General features: G+C 37.0%; 1 protein-coding gene across 2 annotated transcripts in view; it reads right to left on the bottom strand.

The window, feature by feature from the left end:
* Positions 1–2,556: 2,556 nt before the first annotated feature.
* The window catches only part of SCG3 (secretogranin III), a 28,255-nt gene continuing 10,916 nt past the window's right edge, over positions 2,557–19,895 (bottom strand). The window contains exons 9-12 of one of the 2 annotated variants that reach the window (XM_026097062.2): positions 11,562–11,645; positions 10,831–10,959; positions 8,137–8,217; positions 2,557–3,367 (exon numbers count right to left, since the gene is read on the bottom strand). In XM_026097062.2, the coding sequence (XP_025952847.1) occupies positions 3,249–3,367; positions 8,137–8,217; positions 10,831–10,959; positions 11,562–11,645 (413 nt within the window). In that variant the 3' untranslated portion in view covers positions 2,557–3,248. The remainder of the gene's footprint in view (positions 3,368–8,136; positions 8,218–10,830; positions 10,960–11,561; positions 11,646–19,895) is intronic. The other variant, XM_026097063.2, reaches the window with a different exon arrangement.

Raw genomic sequence — 19,895 nt, 5'->3', positions numbered from 1 at the left:
AAGGCTTCCTCAAAAAGCTGGGTGCTGGATATAAAAGCAGCGTTCTCTTTCACACACAAAAGCAGTCTCGTACTACTGTAGCTTGTAGTAAAGTGTTTAATAAAGTACAGTATCTGAAACAATAGTCTAATAGAAAAGCTCATAATGTGAATACCATATATATTGTATTTGCTACACTTTTCAGTGATAACTTAGAGAATGAAGCATCCAGCAGACATACAAACAGAACATAAAAGTGATTTTTGTGATATTAGAACCAGAGATGTGCAGGTGTTGAAAATACCCCAGTAACAGATGTGCTGTTAGTGATGTGCTCCAACTGCTCCCTTCAAAATAAGGACTGCTCCACAGTGCGGGTGTTAACTCAGGTTGCTCAATTAGACTTTATTTAGCCTAAGTCAAAGCATTTCTGAAATGCCAGGTGATTCGTCAGGCTGGCTGCGTCTTTACTGACCTGTTCTGAAAGGGGATATGGCTGATAGAACTTGACTTAATGCACCAACAGTCAAACCAGTATTTGAAGCAGTCAAATAACGAGTTTAGCAGGCTTAGTCAGGATGAGAAGTGTATCTACTTTGAAGAACAGCGGCTCGGATTGCTCACCTGTCTATGAAAGGGCTTGTTCTGCTCTCTGCTAGTGATCATGCTGATCCGATAGGTCGACGTATGCCGTAAGTGATGCATAGCCGCAGGGTAAGCACAGAACAGGTCCAAGAATGTTCATATTGTGAACCAGAACCAGGCCACACTCATTGTTTGGACGTTTGTTTTCTAAATTATGCCATCTGTTTTTTGTTGAAGTTATGAAATTTGCAAAGAATGAGAGGTTAAAAAATACTGGGCCAGGCTTTTGGGGGACACAAACTGTTCATAATCAGGGGTCATTTAATGATGAGACCTTTCCATTAGTATGAGGCCCTGCATAGATTCCTGAGAGGGCAAAGTGAGAAATTAACTTCTAACAAAAACTAAAATTATTATTATGCTATTCATTATATTCAACAGGAAAAGAAAGTTTGCTTTTTTTTAAAGCAGCCACTGGGGAAGAAAATTTCTTTCTTTTTTTTTTTTTTTTTTTTTTAATGCAGATCTTAGATCACTACCACTTCCCCAACTGTAAAGGTCAATGGTTATCTTTCTTCTAATTTCTCTGGTAAATCCCAATTTGGGGAATTGTCCACCGTGAAATAGTCCAGTGTGATAGTCACATAAGAGAGTAAGTCACAAGCTGTTGCAGAAAACAACTGAGATATAAAGGGACGTGAAGGAGACACTCAGTTCTTTGGGAACATTAGCAAACAGAAAAATAAAATTAGCAGGTCTGGAAGTAAACAAATACACTCATTTGAAATAACAGGAAATATTTTTTTCTAATTATTTTCTTTCGTGCTTCTAGGGACTATCTTTCATAGAGGACGGCTACATTGACTACATTTCCTGATATTGTTTCCAAACCTTAAAAATATAACCATTAGTGACTGATATTGTAAACCAATGATCCGTAGCAGGATGTGTATGGGTAGGTAGGGATGTACTTTTTGGATCCTAGAAAGGATTGATTAGCTTATGTATCATCTGTTTTCAAATAGGTATGCTGTTATAGCTCATTGCTGCCACATTCATTTAATATTTGTTACTGGTGATGTTCTGTTGACAATTTATGCTTTGCAGGGATCCCAAAGTCCATTTTGGTTGGCTAAGAAATGTTGTTCAGATCTCCTCCTCCTTAGCATCCACATGTGATGAGCAAATAAGACAGGAAATGATCTGCCTATTTAACATTAACAGAACCCATGGTGGGCAGGCAATGCTGTAAGGCAGCAGCTCACTACAGTGTGGGGCAGAGACCCACTTCTGCATCAGCTAATATTTTTTGACTGTAGCAATCTCAGATGTATCATGGGTTTTCTAAAAAAAGTCAGAGGAGGGATAACCTCAGATATTAAGGAAGAACCAATAAGTAAAGAGAAAAAAACTTTCCTGGGGGTTCTTTTAGACAAGGGACTGCTGCAAGGGATAAGTCTCAGGACAAACATCTTCTGGAACTCAGTTTAAAGCTCACTTTTTTGAAAAACTTCTTTGCTTTTGCTCTTGCTTCGTAAGTTCTTCATCCGTACAATTATCCATTCACTTAAATTTGAAAAGGCCTCATAAGCTATTCTTCACAAACACTGTGAGTGAAGAAAGAATAAGAGCTACATTTTTGTTATTTTAATTTTTCACTCTTTGGGAGGTATCAAATACCTGGCTGACGATAGCATATAAAAGGCAAGAAATAGTTTTCCCTATAGCAGTAACACAGATCAGAAGTCAGTAAGTAGACCACTGACTTGATATTCAGGGATGCTGACATCGGATGGGTTCTTTAAGGGTATCTGAAAAGCAGGGTGCCTGTTCCTGAACACATCTCTAGTTGCAACCTCCCCTTCCCCTGCAAAATGATTTCATTTGCTTTCTTTTTCTTGTTTTTTAAATAAATTAAAGGCTATTTACACTTGTTATCAGGCTAGTCACATCAGGAATTCAACTAATTATGCATGCACAGTCATCAAAAGGTGCACCAAAAAGTGAAAGTTTATACATGCTAAATGAAGAAAAATCAGGGAGAATACAGCTCTTTCCTTTAATCTGAAAGGCAGTTGTAGTGTCAAAGATGTATAAGTTAGCTAAAGACACTATACTCAAAGTTACAGAATGACATATAAGGAAACACAAACATGGTCAGGAAATCCTGGTACTAGGTTTTAAAAACGAGATTTCTGGATATAAAATAATATTATGATTAATGAACACTTTAATAGGAAAATTATTTTCAAATATTTTATTTAGAGAACTATGAACTATTTTCTAATAATGCCCTTTACATAGTTGCATCTCTAGAAAGCTAATGGAGTGAGAGCAAAATGATGTAGCAGTTAATGAACTTTACATCAGAAACTATCGGTTTATCTACAAAAGTAAATCAAACACAAATAATAAATCAAAGAGAACATTACATAAATATTTACCCTGTCAAATAGAAATTCAATGTCAGAATTTGGCCTTTCGGGTTGATTTGTGAGTGTTGGAAAATACAGTATGCAGTCAGTGTACAGAGCACTACAGCTCTTCATCGCTGTCTAAAAAGTTGTCAGTACAATGTAAACAGAGCATTTCTAATTATAACCTCAAAATAACAGATCATAAGTCATTGAGCTGGGAGTGGGGGAAGCTATACTAGTTTTCTACATTTGGCAGCCATCAGCTTTTTACAGGCTGCCATATATGCGTTTAATTACATCAGCCTCTTCCTTGTCCAGGATGCCCTTGTCCACATAAGCATCAGCTTGCTGATCAATGAAATCTCTCAGCTTTGAAAGATCATACTCTGAAAAATAAGAATTCATTTACACAGTGAGTCATCACCATTATACTGCTTCACCTAAGAATCAATGCCATTGTTAAGTTTATCCAACAAATGCACTTTAGACAACATGAAGGGAAATCACTAAAATTGCAACTTGCTAAAACAATAAAAATCAAAAAAACTGCACAAAGTCTTCTTAGATATGATGGTGGTTTTGCTATTCAAGAGTAATAGTCATCTCTTGTGCTTGGTTGCTTGCTGGTAAATGCTACAATGAGAACATCTTCTGGTCCAGAGATTCAATGTTCTAGTCTTTCTGCAAAAGCCGTTGTTAAGAGCCTATTTTTTTCACAGTTGTCATGGATTGCAAAGAAAGTATTAAATTGACTCTTTCCTATTAAAATCCCAGGAAAATTCTTACTTACTACAAACACTTGTAGTTAAAACTGACTTTTTAGAAAGCTCAGGATGGCAACTTTCTGAAACTAAATGGAAATGATAAAATTATTTATCTTGATACAGAATGCACTATCTTGAAATGAAAAATATTGCAGTGAGTAGTCTTAATACACCAATCTGCAATATAGTGCTGAAAGATCTTTTCGTTTCTGATCAATAGTTGCATCTATGTAGCATGATTCAGACCACACCCATATAAACAGAATTTTCCTATGGTGTAAAACATCACTGTTTTCCACAAAAAGAATTCTACCATAGGCAACAATCTCCCAAATAACATAAAAAGTAGCCTACTGTGCAGTCTTAACTCTGACAACAGATAGAGTATATTCATAGGTAAACACATACAGGTTTCAGTTACATAATTTACTGCATAAAATATAATGCTTATTTTTTTATAATCACAGCTTAGTAGTCTGGAAAACACCAATGTCTTAGTTAAATGTATTAATAACTTTCACAAAAATAGATTTATCCTGAATTTTTCAAATATAAATTACTTATTCCGTGCACAGAGCCTTCAAAATAGCATAAGACTGATTTTGTAATGTGGTCCAATATATAACACCATATAGCAATAAACAAAAGGACTTTTTTTCAAACTGTGTATTGTTCACAAAACAGATAATAATGATCTGACTGTCTTGTTATGGTTGAGTGACCAAAAATGGATGAGGGTAGAAAGACATTCAGAAGCAAATTAATGCATGCAATCATTTTTATAACAGTATAAGGCAATTTCAAGTGATAAACATAGAAAATTGATATTCAGAACTCTCCACTCCTGGGTGATATCCTCTCCGTATCTGAGTTAATAGGAAATTTGCCATTTGCTGTACTGAGGCCAGAATTTCACTTCTGGTCTGTTGCTGGCATTACTTAGGGTATCTAATCTGCTTTGTCTCTCTATCCTATCTGTATGATAGGGACTAATAATACTTAACAATTTAATAATGAGGTTGTGAGATTTCATTCATGTCGGTAAAATGAGATTCTCCAGTGAAAGACAGTAGGGAATGGAAATGTATTTGTTATATTATAAATAGCCATTTTTCTTAGCCACAGACCTTTTTTAACATTAGATGTGGCTATAAATAACATGTAACTTGGGACCACCATGGTATTGTGCAAGGAACTCTGGTTTGAAAATTTTATGTGATATGACCACATATGTAGTCCATGAATCCAATTACTGTGTGCTCAGAAGGACTAGTCAGGTTACAAAATTCTTACATGTGTAAAGGTAGCAGACTGAGCTTTCACCAGTGTCTTCTTTTTGGAGCCATTCCACACAGATTTCCAAAGCACCTGCAAGACTACATGGACCTGACAAAGCCAATTTTTAGCCATCTTTATGATCCCTTGCCTGGCACCTCACAAAGCCAACTTCATTTTCCAGCATAAGGAACAAAGTCCTTTGGAATGGTCCCATTTTATGAGATTGGTAGAGGGAGAGGACTGTGTATGAGCCCCCCAATTCTATGCAAAGCTGGAATTCCTGTAATGAAAGAAATCTTTAGGAGCCAGATCTGCTGGGCCAACTGCTCTGAGCTCCCAGAACACTGGAAAAGTTGCAGATTTGTTTTTATGTATATACCTCGCTGGATTAATGGAAGAATCATGTACTTCTCAGAAAAGGAATGTGGCCACTCCTTCATTCACACTGGTTTCAGTGAGAATTTTGCCTCAGTTAGGACAGCACATTCAGGGATGAATACTAAATTAATATGATAACCATACTGAAATTCCTGAGCTCATCTTTTTTCTATATTAGTATTTGTAACTCTAAAATCATTAAATAGAGATGTGAAGGTTTATTTACTAAACAAATATATTCTACATTATTTTATAACCATTAAGATATTATGCAATTCTGGCTAATTTTTATCTGTAATGACAATTTCACTTGATTTTATTTTTTAAATTTGTAAATGTCTGTTAATTTCTAATATGTATTTACCACCTATTAATCTGGGCAAGTAAATAGAAGAATCAGCTTTGGTTTATATTCACCACAACAGCTGCAGCATTACACGGAACTGTGAAACTACTATAGTAAATGAAGTGAGATCTTATTTGCATATGCTTATTTGCATAAAAAAGCCATTTGCCATTGCATCCTACAAATAATTCTAGAATTTACCTTTTATTCATAAATGGTTAGTGTTAGTGCTATGAAACTACGTATTACGTAAGTATTTTGTGAAAATGCAAACACGCTATTTTCACATATTTGTTAACCGACTCACAGTTATGTTCTCTGGAGACTAAAAAGTAATAGAATACATAGCAATTGAAGTCTAAAGGTGGGAATTATGTTAATTTACACAGGAGAGAATCTGCTCTTAAAAGAGCATTGGTTTCAAAGATAAAGAACTCAAGCGATTTCCTGGCTCTCCACTGCTTCATTCTATTTTTAGGTTCTTGTGATTTCACTGATTTTCCAGGCTTTTCATTCAAGCCAGGTCTGCAAGTTACAAGGAAGGGCCCACAAACTCAGAGGGACAGAATTCAATTTCTTTTGTATATATGAAACAAACTTTGGACACAATAGCCAATTGGCCAAAATCTAGGCCTTTGACAAGGTTCTCTTTATATCATCCAGACCATGCAATATTATTGCCTCCTTAAAAGGCAATTGATATTTTTAAACTGGGAAATTTCAGATTAACATTTCCAGGGTTCATTGCATGAATATTCATTTCTACTGAAATTCGTACAAAGTTAAAGATTTACAAACATTTGCCTGAAACAAACCTAAGCCTCTTCAAGTATATTCAGAGAATAAAACAATCCAATAGTGGAAAAGACTGGCCATTTTAATACACAAATTACTCTGTGAATCATGTAATCCATTAGCTCCCAGGTGCTAGCTGGAAGTGCATAAAAGGTTGATGAGCACATAAATAACACCTAATCTTGTACTGAAGGGACACAATGCAATTCATTCTGTGTCAGATAAGCTTACCCTGACTGTACTTCCTTTATCATCATCCTGGAACTGAATTAGCATTTTACAAAAATTGAAAGTATGGAAAAGGCACAACGAAGATAAAGTATCAAAAGAACAAGAACTGTATTCTAATTTTCTTGTAACTAACACCCACCTGAAGATCCATGTACATTGCCAGAGGACAGTGAAGATATTTTAGTGAAAATGAAGATCAAGCTATACAGAAAGTCATGCATTAAGCACTAACACAGTGGATCCATTTTCAGAAATCATTAACATCAGTACATCTTACTGCATTCACAGGCAGATAAAGTGCTATTGATCTCTAGTCACAGACATTTTCAGGCTGCAGTAGTGCCGAGGAAAGGTTGCTATGAAGAGGAGCAAGGGGTTACCCAGTATATGTTAAACAGAGAAATAATCACATATGAATGAGATCTAATTACTACAATAAGTATAGTGATAAACAGAAATATTTATTAGAATTGGCAGGAAAACACTTGAGCAAATATGTAAGCCTGCTGCCAACTGCAGTTGCTGCCATGGGTTGTTCGGAAAAGATTTTAAGATGGAAAAATTAACAGTGGGATTGAAAAAAAAAAAGAGTCCTTCCTATTACCAAATTTCTTTATAGAAAAATGAATGTAGACATGCATTCATCTCTGAAATGTAATTCCTACACACTTCAACTCACAGAGGGGGTGGCTAGATTACCTAAGGCTAAACTCATCCTTTCTGCTTGGCTGGTGCAAGAAGAATCCCTCTTGCCAGGCTTGAGTCATACCCCGGGGATGGATTCCCTTGGCTAGGAACCTTCACTTACAGAGCAGGTGACAGCAGAAGCCCCAGCACTGGCAGAGAGAAGAGATAGGAGGCTGGTTTTATGTAAGATCTTGGGGGCAAACACGAAATGGACAAATAAAGACCTGTGAAAAATAAGGTATAAATCCTGCTTCTGTTAGAACACTCCCTCCAGCTCTCACATGATCCTGCCTCCTAGTAACAAATAGCAGAGCAGCTGGTGAGCAAACCCTGTGCAGCTGCTTTGGTCATTGCTCCCCTTCTACACAGCTTTGCATGAGAGATGCACATCATTAGCGTCGACTTGGGCTGAAATTCAATATATCACAGTGCTAGTGGCATAAGTTTGTATCTTGACTATTTAATTTGTGATTATGAAACAAAATTCACTGCTATCTGTGATGGCATGCACAGTGCTAGCAGGATGCATTGAGCTTTTCCAGACATATCCAGACACTAAAAAAAAATGTGTTTATTATTTAACTCATGACACAATGCTAACTATTACAATACAACTTAAAGAATGCTCTGCAATATGTATAGTGTCCACCCAAGGTCAAGGCTTTCTACTTCATACCTTCTTTGTTACCTTGTTTGTTGTGTTTTTTTAGCCATTCTATATTCTTCCTGATTGCTTCCAAATATGCCTCGGCTTTCCCTGGAGAAAAAGATGAGAGAGAAAGCACTTATCAACGATTGATACAGCTTGTTTAACTGAGTGAAGTTGGTTACAGTGCAAGGCAGATCAAAACTATTCTTAGTTTCTGTTTAAAAGCCAAGTCCTGTCAACCTTAGGCAAAATTCCCACAGATGGCTAGCAGGTTTTGCCTGTAAAAGATTAGTCATCTCTGCCACAAACTTAGAATCACAGCTTTTTTGATCTCTGTATGACTTTCGGTGGTATCCACAGATACTGTGCATGTGGATTGAGGGCAACTTGTAGCTTTTTGATCATCATAACTGTTCATCAAAGATGAAGCTGTTAAGACAGCAGGGAATGACTTAAATGAGACTGAGAGCTTTGAGTATCAACTCATACATAAAATGTCAGAAATCTCTTCCATTCAGTACTACCAAGAGCATACAGCAAATATAAGGTTGTGATATTTTGGAAAGACAGGATGAAATACAGCTACTTACACTTACTGAGAAAAAGGAGGCATTAAAATTACCGTGATAATTCCTTGTTACTGCTTGTTATAGCTGAAATTTTAAAGTGATGGCTATTTTTGGACTAGAAAGCACACAGGGCAGAATTAGTTCAAGGATTACCTAATAAGGCCCCTAAGGAAATATTCCAGCTAATAGATTTTGAATTCTTAACTTGGCTGGAGCTTTATTGATGTAATGTTCTTACATTTCTCAGGAAAAAAACCTAGTGTGATTAGCATGTGGAAGGCTACTACTGCCAACTATGAGTGTCTGGTTCCATTAGTAAGTGGATTCAGTATTAGATATACTGGAATTTTTGAGCTGAGAGTGCAGAGTTAGCTTTATTGTAAGTCATTCTGTGAAACAGCAAAGGATATTGCGTGAAGAGACAAAGAACTAAATGCAGATCTAATTTAAATCTTTTAAAAGCTATTGAGCTGAACTTTTTCCTGAAGGTAAAAGAAAATAACCCGAACCAAACTGAACAGACAAACCCTCAGTAGACACAGGAAATATGTTATCTATCACTTCTCACAGCTACTGAGATAATTTTGCCTTACTGTGAAATTAGACAGTCATCTTTAGCTATTTTGCTATCTATGCTCAAATAACCACTGCTGGAAAAAATGCCCTCTTCTATCTGTGATTGCTAATAGTTTATATGCCTACACTGGGCACAGGACTGAACAAGGTGACCAGTTAACTATGATCTGTAGCCTAGATTACTGCAATTCATTACAGAACATCTTGCAGTGAAAATACATACATCCGAAAAAGTATTGGCCTATATAAAACACATAATATGCTGCTTTATTTATATATATATATTTTAGCAACTAATGACAAACCATAGATGCTTATGCTGGATCCTTAGCAAACAGAGAACCCACTGAAAGGTTCCTGCCCTAACATACAACATCCTCCATGCAATTTCAATATTCACTACCTGACAAATCTTCTCTCTATAAATAACTTCCTAAGAAAGTCTATTAAGTTTAGTCAATCAATTGCTGATGAAGAAGGCGGCTTGTGAGTGCAGGAGCAAGAATTAACTTAGAGATGCAACTAGACTATGGAACTCACTCTGACAAAAGATATGACTGAGCCTGGAGCTCTATACTGTGACGGTTACTTGCCAAACTGATTGTTCAAACTTTGCTTCCTCCCATAAGTTCTTCATTCACATACAAACCTAGAATGAACCCACTCTGTCTCATAGATACACACACCAACCACTTCTATTTCTAAGAAGTATCTCTAGTACAGTCTGAGAAAGAAAAGCACAGAACAACAACCGTATTTAAGTATTTGAGAGCTGTACAGGACACCACAGAAATGCCTGGCTATACAAGATTAGCTAAAAATAGAGCAGTGCTTGTCTTTGCTCTTTGGGACACAGTCTCTGAAGTATACACTAATGAGATATATAGCTCTCTGTGGGTTTGCTTTGAGATACAGCACCAGATTTGTTTTTCCCTTTTGCACTCTGTGAATAGAGTGACTTCAGCTATTACAGTCTAATGTAGTGTGGCACATGGCATTACATGTCAAGCTGAGGCAACTGGGATAATGACAGGTATCATTATGCTAAGCTTCCTTATTGAGACACTAACTTACTGCAAGAGGCTTTCAAAATTATGTAAAATATGTTAATCATGGACAACTCTTAACCTCTGGCAGTGAGTAATGCAAATTGCTTCATTTTGCAGAAGAGATGGTTTGGTATCTTTCAATATCAGCTTGTTTTAACACAAGCTAGAGAAATCAAGGGACTCACTCAGAATAGGGAATATCTTGATGATCTGAGTTCACGGAAAAGACACAAATGCAAAGGAAAATCTCTCTGTACTAGTATATTAAAATGCATTTCATAGGGTTCTCAAAAAGAGACAGCAATTCTGTGAAGGATTATGGCCTTATTCTGCATAGGATATGGTTTCATATATTTAAAAGAAAGGAAATAATTAAGTACACTTCTGAATCTAGATCTTGTGTGCTGACTCCCAGTAACTATATAAACTAAATACATTTATGCTAATACAATGGAAAAACAGTATCAAAGGAAGAGTCCAATCACTTGGAGCATATGCGCATAGGAAAAACAATAGCTATTCTGTACCTCTGGGCTCTTCATTGTTTCCTGCTGCATTTTGTTCTTCATTTTTTGTGGAATCCTTTGAGATTTCATACTCTTTTTCCATTTTAGCTGCTTCTTCCTTTGTACTATCTGCTTCTTCACTACTCTTATCTAAAGAAATTGCAATAAGAGCAATTTTATACCATATGTATCAAAAGCACTTCTAAAACACATCAGTATATTCTTTAGGAAGTAAAACATTCTGACCGATGAATCAGGAAGAAACTCACTGGTCCTGTCTCAAACTGATTTCTAAAGGTCATCTCCACCTTGGACCTTTGGAAGCAGGAATGCCTTTTTCCTCTCTTACAAACAGTTGCTGAATTCAGGCAATTAAAATACAATAATATGTAGTTCATAAAGATCTGTTTCTTTGTGCAGAAAAGATGATAGGAAATTTGCCATTCATTAGATCCAAAGTTGACAAAGAATGAGGTTTTTCTATTTAAGTTTTACAAAGCATTGATATGGCTTGACTGTGAGTAATGTCTGGGCTCTATAGAAGGAAAGGACAGTCTTGTGAATACGCTTCTCAAACACAATTAAGTTAAAATTCCTCTCAGTGTGTTTAGACATCCAAGCTATGTCTACATGTCCTTGAGGGATCAGACCCAGTCTGGCACCTAATGCAATTAGCCCACTTTTACCTGAATAGGTTAAACAATGTTTTATTAAATAGGGATTTCTAGGAGAGAGAAATACAGAATAAGTACCTGCTGGTAGCTTTGTTTTGGTTTTAGTGGAAGGGTTCTCAAGCTTCTTCTTGGTCTGCACTGCTATCATCGTATCTAAGTTTTCTAGAAATCAAGACAAAATAAAACCAAACCCCAGTTATTCTTCAATAGGAATGATACAGACTCTATATTCTCCACAACATAGGTTTGAATGGCAGGTAGAACTCTAAAAGAAGCATCTTCATCTTTGTCTCTGAAGAAACAATGCAAAACCAACTGCTTACTCAATAAAAGAACAAATAGTAACTAGAGGAAATTTTGATCAATTTTAAGTAAGAAAAATACTAAATCATGACATTAGCAGTACCAAACAGGGCCAATAAGCATAAAGACAGTAAATGTGTGCATATGTACTCAAATTATTTAAGTCATTTAAGTCACAAAAATACAACACTATCTGTAACAATTAATTCTGGTGAAAGCAATGAAAAGGTATAATCGGCTCTTCAAGGTGTACAAGACTAAAAAATACATACTTCATCCTGGTAGGAGAATATTCTTCCAAACTGCTTATCAGTCTGGATTTTATATGGTTTTATTGGGAACTTAGTCTGATAAAAAGTTTTAAGTCGTATCTAAAACGAAATAAATACTTCAATTGAATTGATTAAAATATATATATTTTTAAAGTTGCCAAAGCCAAGCATTAATCTGAAAACCAGTAGACAGCAGTGGCCATGTATACAGCTCTAGAAGTCTAAAAGATATGTTCTTCTTGTAGTATGCAAATTTCAGGGCAGATCTCAACTTGTTTAAAACTGAAAGCAACTTTTCATCAGAATGGACGTTTCAGATATAATCAGTGCATACTAATGTGGGGAAAAAAGTCCTTCTTCAGAAAAAGTACTTAATAGGATACCCACAAATGCAGATCATCATATAATCTGCCATGTTTTCTCACTCATATTATGGACAAGATGTAGAATTTGTTTTCCCTTTATCAGCTTTTTAAAGGTTCAGTTAAACATGGATCCAAAATTTGATAGATGGATGTCATCTACTTGGTGGGATGTTTTTGAGAGACTTGATTTTGAATTGCTAATCTTCCCTTTGTATAAACAGCTGAAATATTCAATATCAGGCCTGATAACTGTGGCAGAATAGATACTATGGGACTAGTAAATATTTTATATCATGGGTCTTATGTGTGAGGCATTTTACCCATCAACTAGGAGCATCTTTTTCCATGGTAAAAATACTCCGCACTGAAACCTCAAGATTATTTTTTAAACAAGCACATTTCTCTTCACAGCAGATTACTATAAGCAATTCTGCCTGCCATCTGATGAGAAATAACATAATCCTGTCTGAGTCATCCATATTTTGTTATTTACATAAAATTAAAATGTAAGCAGTTTTTGTTGGCAGTCTGCCTGATTGCAACCTGTCAGTTCTACATCACATTAATTTTTTAGTGAAAACTATTTCAATTTATTACATCTCCTTTTAATGTAATAGTGAGACCTTGTCATATGCCCTAAACTAAACAGGATTGAGCTTGGTCACAAGCTGGATCAGACTACTAAGGAAGAAAAAAACTCAAGTTACTATTATAGTGGTGATATTGCTGCTTCACTAATCACTTGATCTAAAGCTTACTGAAATGAACATAAACACTCCTTTCAGCTGAGCTTCAGATACTATTTTTCATCCAGAATCAGAACCATACTAGTATCCCAACAGGAGTGTAAGGATTTCTCTGTCGCAAGAGGCATGATTTTTAGGATAAGATAGACAGTTAAGGACTTTGTGTTTCATTAAAGTGATCTTAATGAAAATAGAGTATTAACCTGGTGCTCACCATGTAAATATATTCACTTAAAAGCCCTTTGTAAATTCAAATGAATATATTATTCTCCTTCACTTTCTAATTCATGCAGAAGAAAAAATGTCACCACTGATTTTTGGCCTCAGTCCAGCAAAATCTGTTAAATTAGGCTTAATTTTCAGTGTAAAATTAGTATTTTTATACAAGGAAGAATATTTAAATATTTATAATAACATACACGTGTAAGTGCATTGATTATTATGTGCCTTTCATGTTCCATCCCAGAGCAGCTACAGTTAGGCACTGCTGCAGGAAACAAAGATCCTTCCACAATTAAAGATACAGCTAGGCTCCACAACAGAACTGATCTGTAACCCCCTTATTTATCTTTAGATTTAAATGCTGGCAAACTGACAGTATTTCTGATATATGTTGATAGATATGTTGATATGAGTATTTGAGAGTTGCACACGCATCCACATACAGCAAGTGCCACTGAAGGCAATGGGATTTATGCTTCTGCATCATTCAGTTACTTCTGCAAATCCCATTAGAAATTCTACAGTTTCTCTAAGTGTTTCAATTTGGTTAACACAATCTCATTTAGTTCAATGTATGAATAATAAACAATATACATTACTACTTTGTCAAGCATGGCAACATGGTAATACGCATTGTTTTCCAGCCAGACGTATGTAACGGCTGCATCTCTATATGAACTATAATACAGCAATATTGACCACTAATGATCCAAGGTTTGTCACTGAAGCCAGACTGAATATGACAATGGCTATATCCCATTTTCAAAGCTTTAATTCATCAGTAAAGATATGAACAAGTTTATATGAAAGGCCTTTTGATAAAGACTGTATTTTACAAGAGAAATATTGAAGCTACATTGCTAGCTGGATAGCACAACAGTATGAATCTCAAGATTTCACAAGTGGCTGTATGTTCCGTGTGATGGAGAGGAGTTAGCTATGTAAGCCTCTTCATGTTTATGAGGATCATCTGGTGTACCCTCATAAAAAATAGAGAGAATTTACCAGAGAATCCCAATTCTCTCTAAACAAGATTCATTGCCTCTTTTTCTTCTTTTCTTTTTTTCCTCCAGAATTAATGCCTTTAACAGCTGGTATTGTCTGTACTTCTCATACGTGGCTAGGCCATGGCTGAACAATGTTTGCCCTGAGTTACACTAATGGAGTGAGTCATCTTCGGAACTGAGATGTGCCTGGCCAGCAGCTAAGCAACCAAATGTCCTATTTGGAGGTCTAACAAGAACTGATTACTTTTCCGATATCGTTTCCCTAGCAACGTAATTTTTACAGAGTAAGAGTTCAGAAAGGTAATGACCCTTCCACAGAGCTGGCCACTTATTTGAAATAGCACTAATTAAAACAACAGAACTATAACTACTGAGCTAATGGAAGTGACCTACGTTGGTAAAATAGGCCATTCCTCTGGCTGTTGGCTTTCTGAGGAGCAGTATAATCTAATCATTAGAACCAGATACCAGGAGTCAGAAGATCTGGTTTCTGCGTTACCTCACTTTCAGACTTGCTCTTTGATCTTGAGTGACTCACTGAAACATTCATTTTTCAAGAGGACTCTTATTTTGGGTAGGCAGGGTAGGCAGACATCCTTGGCCCAGTTTCTACAGGCACTACACACTGTTTGATCCTATTAACTGCATCTGAAAATGCAAATTCCCAGCACTTTTGAAAATCAGAACGGAAATTTTTCAAATTAGGTATCCAAAAATCTGAATCACATATAAGCAGAAGCCTTATCTTTATTCTGTGACAATACACTATGGTAACACCCTTTAAATACATGGAAAAAGATATGTGAAAAAATATTACGAATTAAATGACTTTGTTCTTATCAGAGGGGCAGCAACTAATCTACCCATCCTAGTATTTAATTGAATTGATAATGGAAGCCCGAAATGGATCCTTCCCTATAGCTGTACAGATTCATGGTGATTTCTGGACTCTTGTAAATTTTGCTGGAAAGTCTTTTTTATCTGCATAATTGTCTTGTGCCCAAGAGGCAGTTTCACATTCTATCCTTGTCAAATTGACTGAAGCTGAGACTTCACATCATTAAACAACACCTTGGCAGGAAGACCTGCTTTGCCTTTCTGTTTTCATATAGCATGGAAAGTCTGTGTTCATTAAAGCAGAAAAAGGGATGCTCGTGGTGCCTGAAATCAATCTTAACGATAGCTAAAAAATGAGTTTATATGCTTAATGTGTTTACATACTACAGCAGCTTCTGTCTGAAAGCTTTGTGCTGATGACTGCTTTTATGAGATGCACTTATTTCAGGCATCAAAAAAGCACAGTTCACCCAAGGCTCATCTCCCTGCTGCAATAGGTGATTCTACAGAGTTTCCATGGTCTTTTTCCACCTGTCACAAAACTCAGCTCATCTCAGTGTTTGCTTGTGACTCTTCTGTGGAGAGAAGTATTTCCAGAACAGCTGTGGAAATATTAATGCTACTGTATACCAAGTACTAATGTAGCCACATTCTGAATATGCTCACCTACATTTAAGAAAGATTAATTAAACTGAAGGTACTGTAATGATAAGCAAAATGAAGATTATATTTATCAGAAAAGAGAAAAACTTGCCTTGTTTATCCTAGCAAACTGAAGGCTAAGAGAAGATAGAATTGCCCTCCATAAATACACTAAGAGTGTAAACATCAGAGCGGGAAATGAAGCATTTAGTCTAAGATACTATTGACACAAGAGCAAATAGCATCTACTGGACCTGTATAAATTTAATCAGACAGAGGTTTCTAAGCATCAGAGAAGCAGGGTTCTCAAATGATCCCCTAACAGAAGTTACAGCAAAGAGGAGCAAAATTCCCAACTACTTTTAAGAGGAAAGCTGACCAATTTACAAAAGGGTGCCTGCTACAATGTGTTACCCAGGATATCCCTTTATTTATTATAGTCTCTGCCAGTTTAACTAATTCTTCTAAACTCCCTAAGTCATGTAAAACACTGGAAAAAACATGTAAATGAAATACTAAGATAGTTTCTTAAACAATTGCTAAGAAATACAGAAAGAGTAAAAAAAAGTCCATATATTGAACCTTACAGATTCGCCTTGCAAATCTCCTGTTCCTTTCCAACTTACTGCCTTACATTTCAAGATATAGCTTTTTTTTTTTTTTTTTGAATCTTTCTGTTTGACTGATTTGTCATGACAGTGATTCTGAAGCCTAATGCTGCCATGACATTTGTCAGGTGACAAACTCAAGGTACTGGCATCACTTGTAAATGGGTTACAGGCAAGATGGGCAGAGTGATTTGAAATAAAATAGTTGACTATCACTTAGCAATCAGATGAAAGGCCTCTTGAAGTGCAAAGCACAGTTAAGCAGAAGTTCTGATGTGAAGCTCTGAGCAAGTCTCCTTCATTGTCCTTATTTAATTCCCTGCCTCAAAGACTATTTTTCAGTTTTATCCCTTTGGTATTCTAGAGGCATTTCCTTTATATTACTCCAGGTCCCCTAGAGCTGTGTGGTGCAGTTCTTTCCTAATCCTTTCCCTCTCTGAGGTTGCTATGAGGTCTTTGCTCACATTTTAAATATTTTGATAGCATGTATTCCATAAGCATGATGGCTTGGGAGTGAGGTTGCATACAACCACCTCTACTTCAGGAGTGGGATGGAGCCTAATTTCGAAAATTCAGTGACACCTGCTTCACCCCACACCCACATCATCATCTCAAATCATAACTTATGATATCAGTGCTCAGCTGTCAACAGAGACACTGAATTCAGACAGTTTTTTTATGCAGACATTTTTTTCATTATAGTGAGAAAAAATAAAAGCCCTAACCTCCTTTCTTTAGAAACACTAACCAGTTGGTAGGATACAGGCTTCTGCATATGATATGATAGGCATGTAATCAGGGTGGGGAAAAGGATTAGTAATATTAAAACTATTGAATGTCCCCCAGAAAGGTAGCTGAAAAAATTTAGATTCCATGGAAAAGCGATGCTCTCACACAAGTTGCCGCCCTCAGGTGATAGGCTGATATCTCCCTCTATCCGTGATGCCCATATCTACTTACCTTAGTAGGTATTGACCCTATTTTTTAAGAACTGTGGAGTTAGCTGTCAGACTTTTCATACCATAGTTACCTATTTTTTTCTATGCAGCAAGGGCCAAAAAAGGAGATGATGAAAACAATGGAGGCAGGCAAACATTCATGTGTTTGTGCAAATACAGAAGTGGCACAACACGCAGTAATCGGGACAGACTGGTTAGACTATAGAAAGAAAAGCTATAAAGCTACAGTTGGATCCGGGTCAGCATACTCCCTAGAGTCCAGTCTTATCTGAGACCTTTGCACACTCCTCGCCCACATATCCTTTCATCTCATCTCTGTGCAAATTCATCTTGGTTTCAAATATTCACATTATACCATCACTACTGCTCCTCAGTATTTGGTCCATTCCCTCCATCTGAGATGCCTCTGATTTCTACTCTTTGGAGAAGCAAGATTCCTTAATCTCCCCAAGAACAGTACAAGGTACTGGCATCTCTGTCCCTTAGTTCATCAGATATAAAATAAATAGCAGAGGAGAGAAAGCTGCCTGAAATTAAATAACTCCCACTGGTAGCTGTATGCATCAGTCATATGATAAAGTAACACTGGGCAAGGAAAATCACAAAAGGGAAATTCAGAGAGGGAAAAATGATTAAAGATTTTAATAGTTATGTAGAGAACCTACAGTAGCAAGAAAGAGCTCTTTGAAAAAAAGGACATTAAAAAAGAAGAAAAAAAGGTATTATGCATGAATGGTTCCCTGTATGAAATACTGTCAGCACACTTCATCTTCCAGGTCAAAATGAAGGAAAGAACAAAAGGCCCACACAACACTGTCCATATATCAGCTGGCAGCCTCTGGCACTGGCTTAGCCATACCTCCCCTCGCCCTGTTTGAAATCACATAGTCTGCATCAGGCAGCATTTGCTTTTTGGAGACAGCGAGTAGGAGAAAGATGATGCCAGTCTGTGCAGTGATCTGCTCCTTGCCTTACACTCTTGGCTCAATGCCTGTTCTTACCTAACTACACGAATATCAGAATCAGACCTGTGGCCAAGAACATGTGCGCTGATGAGAACTTCAGGGATCAGTCAGTGCTCAGACGAGTTCTTGTCTCTCCCAAGAAAAGGCCAGGCTGTGCGCTGGCCTATGCTGGGGAAACTGCAGAGCTCTACCTTCATCAGAGGTAGAGCTGTGGAGGATACCCAGCAAGAATGCCAAAGACAGAACAGCTATTCCATATTCCTTAGCTTGGAGGGGCAGAGGAATGTTGAAATCAGCATAGCAAACTTTCAGGAGATCAGACTGGCATTTTCCCAATACACGTCGGGCTTGGTTACAGCCTCCTCTGGATTCCCTCTAATTCCTCCATCCAAGAAAAGATCTGAAGGTGAACCTCAGCGAGTTCTGTCCCTTCTGTTTCCCCTAGAATTTTTTCAGGTGGGTTCAATCTGGATCAAAGAGAGTATTATAGTAAAGCAATATCACAACAGTAACTTTAGAAAAGGGCCAAACTAATGAGTGTACGTCTACCTAGACAATGGTTCAGCAATAAACCATCTCCCTATCACTAGCGTGGCCTGTGGTTTAGAGTCTTCTTTTGAACTGCCCATGGAGAACAAATGACGAGGGGGTAGAAGAGGTAAATAGAGACATCTGTTCACATCCATTTCTAACCAATGCAATCTCCTACTCAGCTGCGGGGGAGAGTGCAGCTTCTGACAGTGAGTCAGAGCCAAAGACAGGCAGTGTGAGAGGTGGCTTTGCTTTGGTCTAAGGGAGGAGGTGGCTGTGACTCAAACGCTGCATATTGATGAGCTGGAGCAATTTCTCTGTTCTCCCTCCTAATTAAATGGGGTTTTGCTCCTAAACCAGTCTGTTGTAGGCTGCTTGTTGTACACTATCTATGGCTACAGTAAGATAATCACTCCTTCCAGGAAGTTAAGAGGGGCATCCCCCAACAGAGACAGCAAATCCATGGAATGCTTGAACTTAAGTTTTCTTCCCACTCCTTTGCCTCTTTCTCTTCTCCATGTTGTTAAATTGTGGAAGATACAAAAGCCCTGATTTTAGAAACTGCAGACAAAATGGCCAACTTCAATCACCAGATATGATAAAATATGCATTATATATGCAGTATCAAGGTGCAAGCCTTTCTACATATTTGCGAGATAGAGAAGTAACTCTGCTGACTGACGGCAAAAATTTGTGCTAGATGCACTGGTCAATAAATGTGAATTCAGCACAAGAATACAACATGTACATAACTAATTTACACCTCTGGGGTAATAATTAATTGGATAACGCAACTTGTATTTGGTTCAGATGGCAATAGATAAATTTGCTACAAACACACTCTTCTAAGCAGTATACAGCAGGGAGAATATATTCACTGTGTTGTATAAAAAGAATTCTTACACACCCAGTAGTGCCTCTTAAAAATTTGCTTATTACCTTTGAAAGCTCCATT

The sequence above is a fragment of the Dromaius novaehollandiae genome, chromosome 10, assembly GCF_036370855.1.
Source record: "Dromaius novaehollandiae isolate bDroNov1 chromosome 10, bDroNov1.hap1, whole genome shotgun sequence".
In the NCBI taxonomy this organism is placed as follows: Eukaryota; Metazoa; Chordata; class Aves; order Casuariiformes; family Dromaiidae; genus Dromaius; species Dromaius novaehollandiae.
This window is presented reverse-complemented; position numbering and strand designations above follow the sequence as displayed.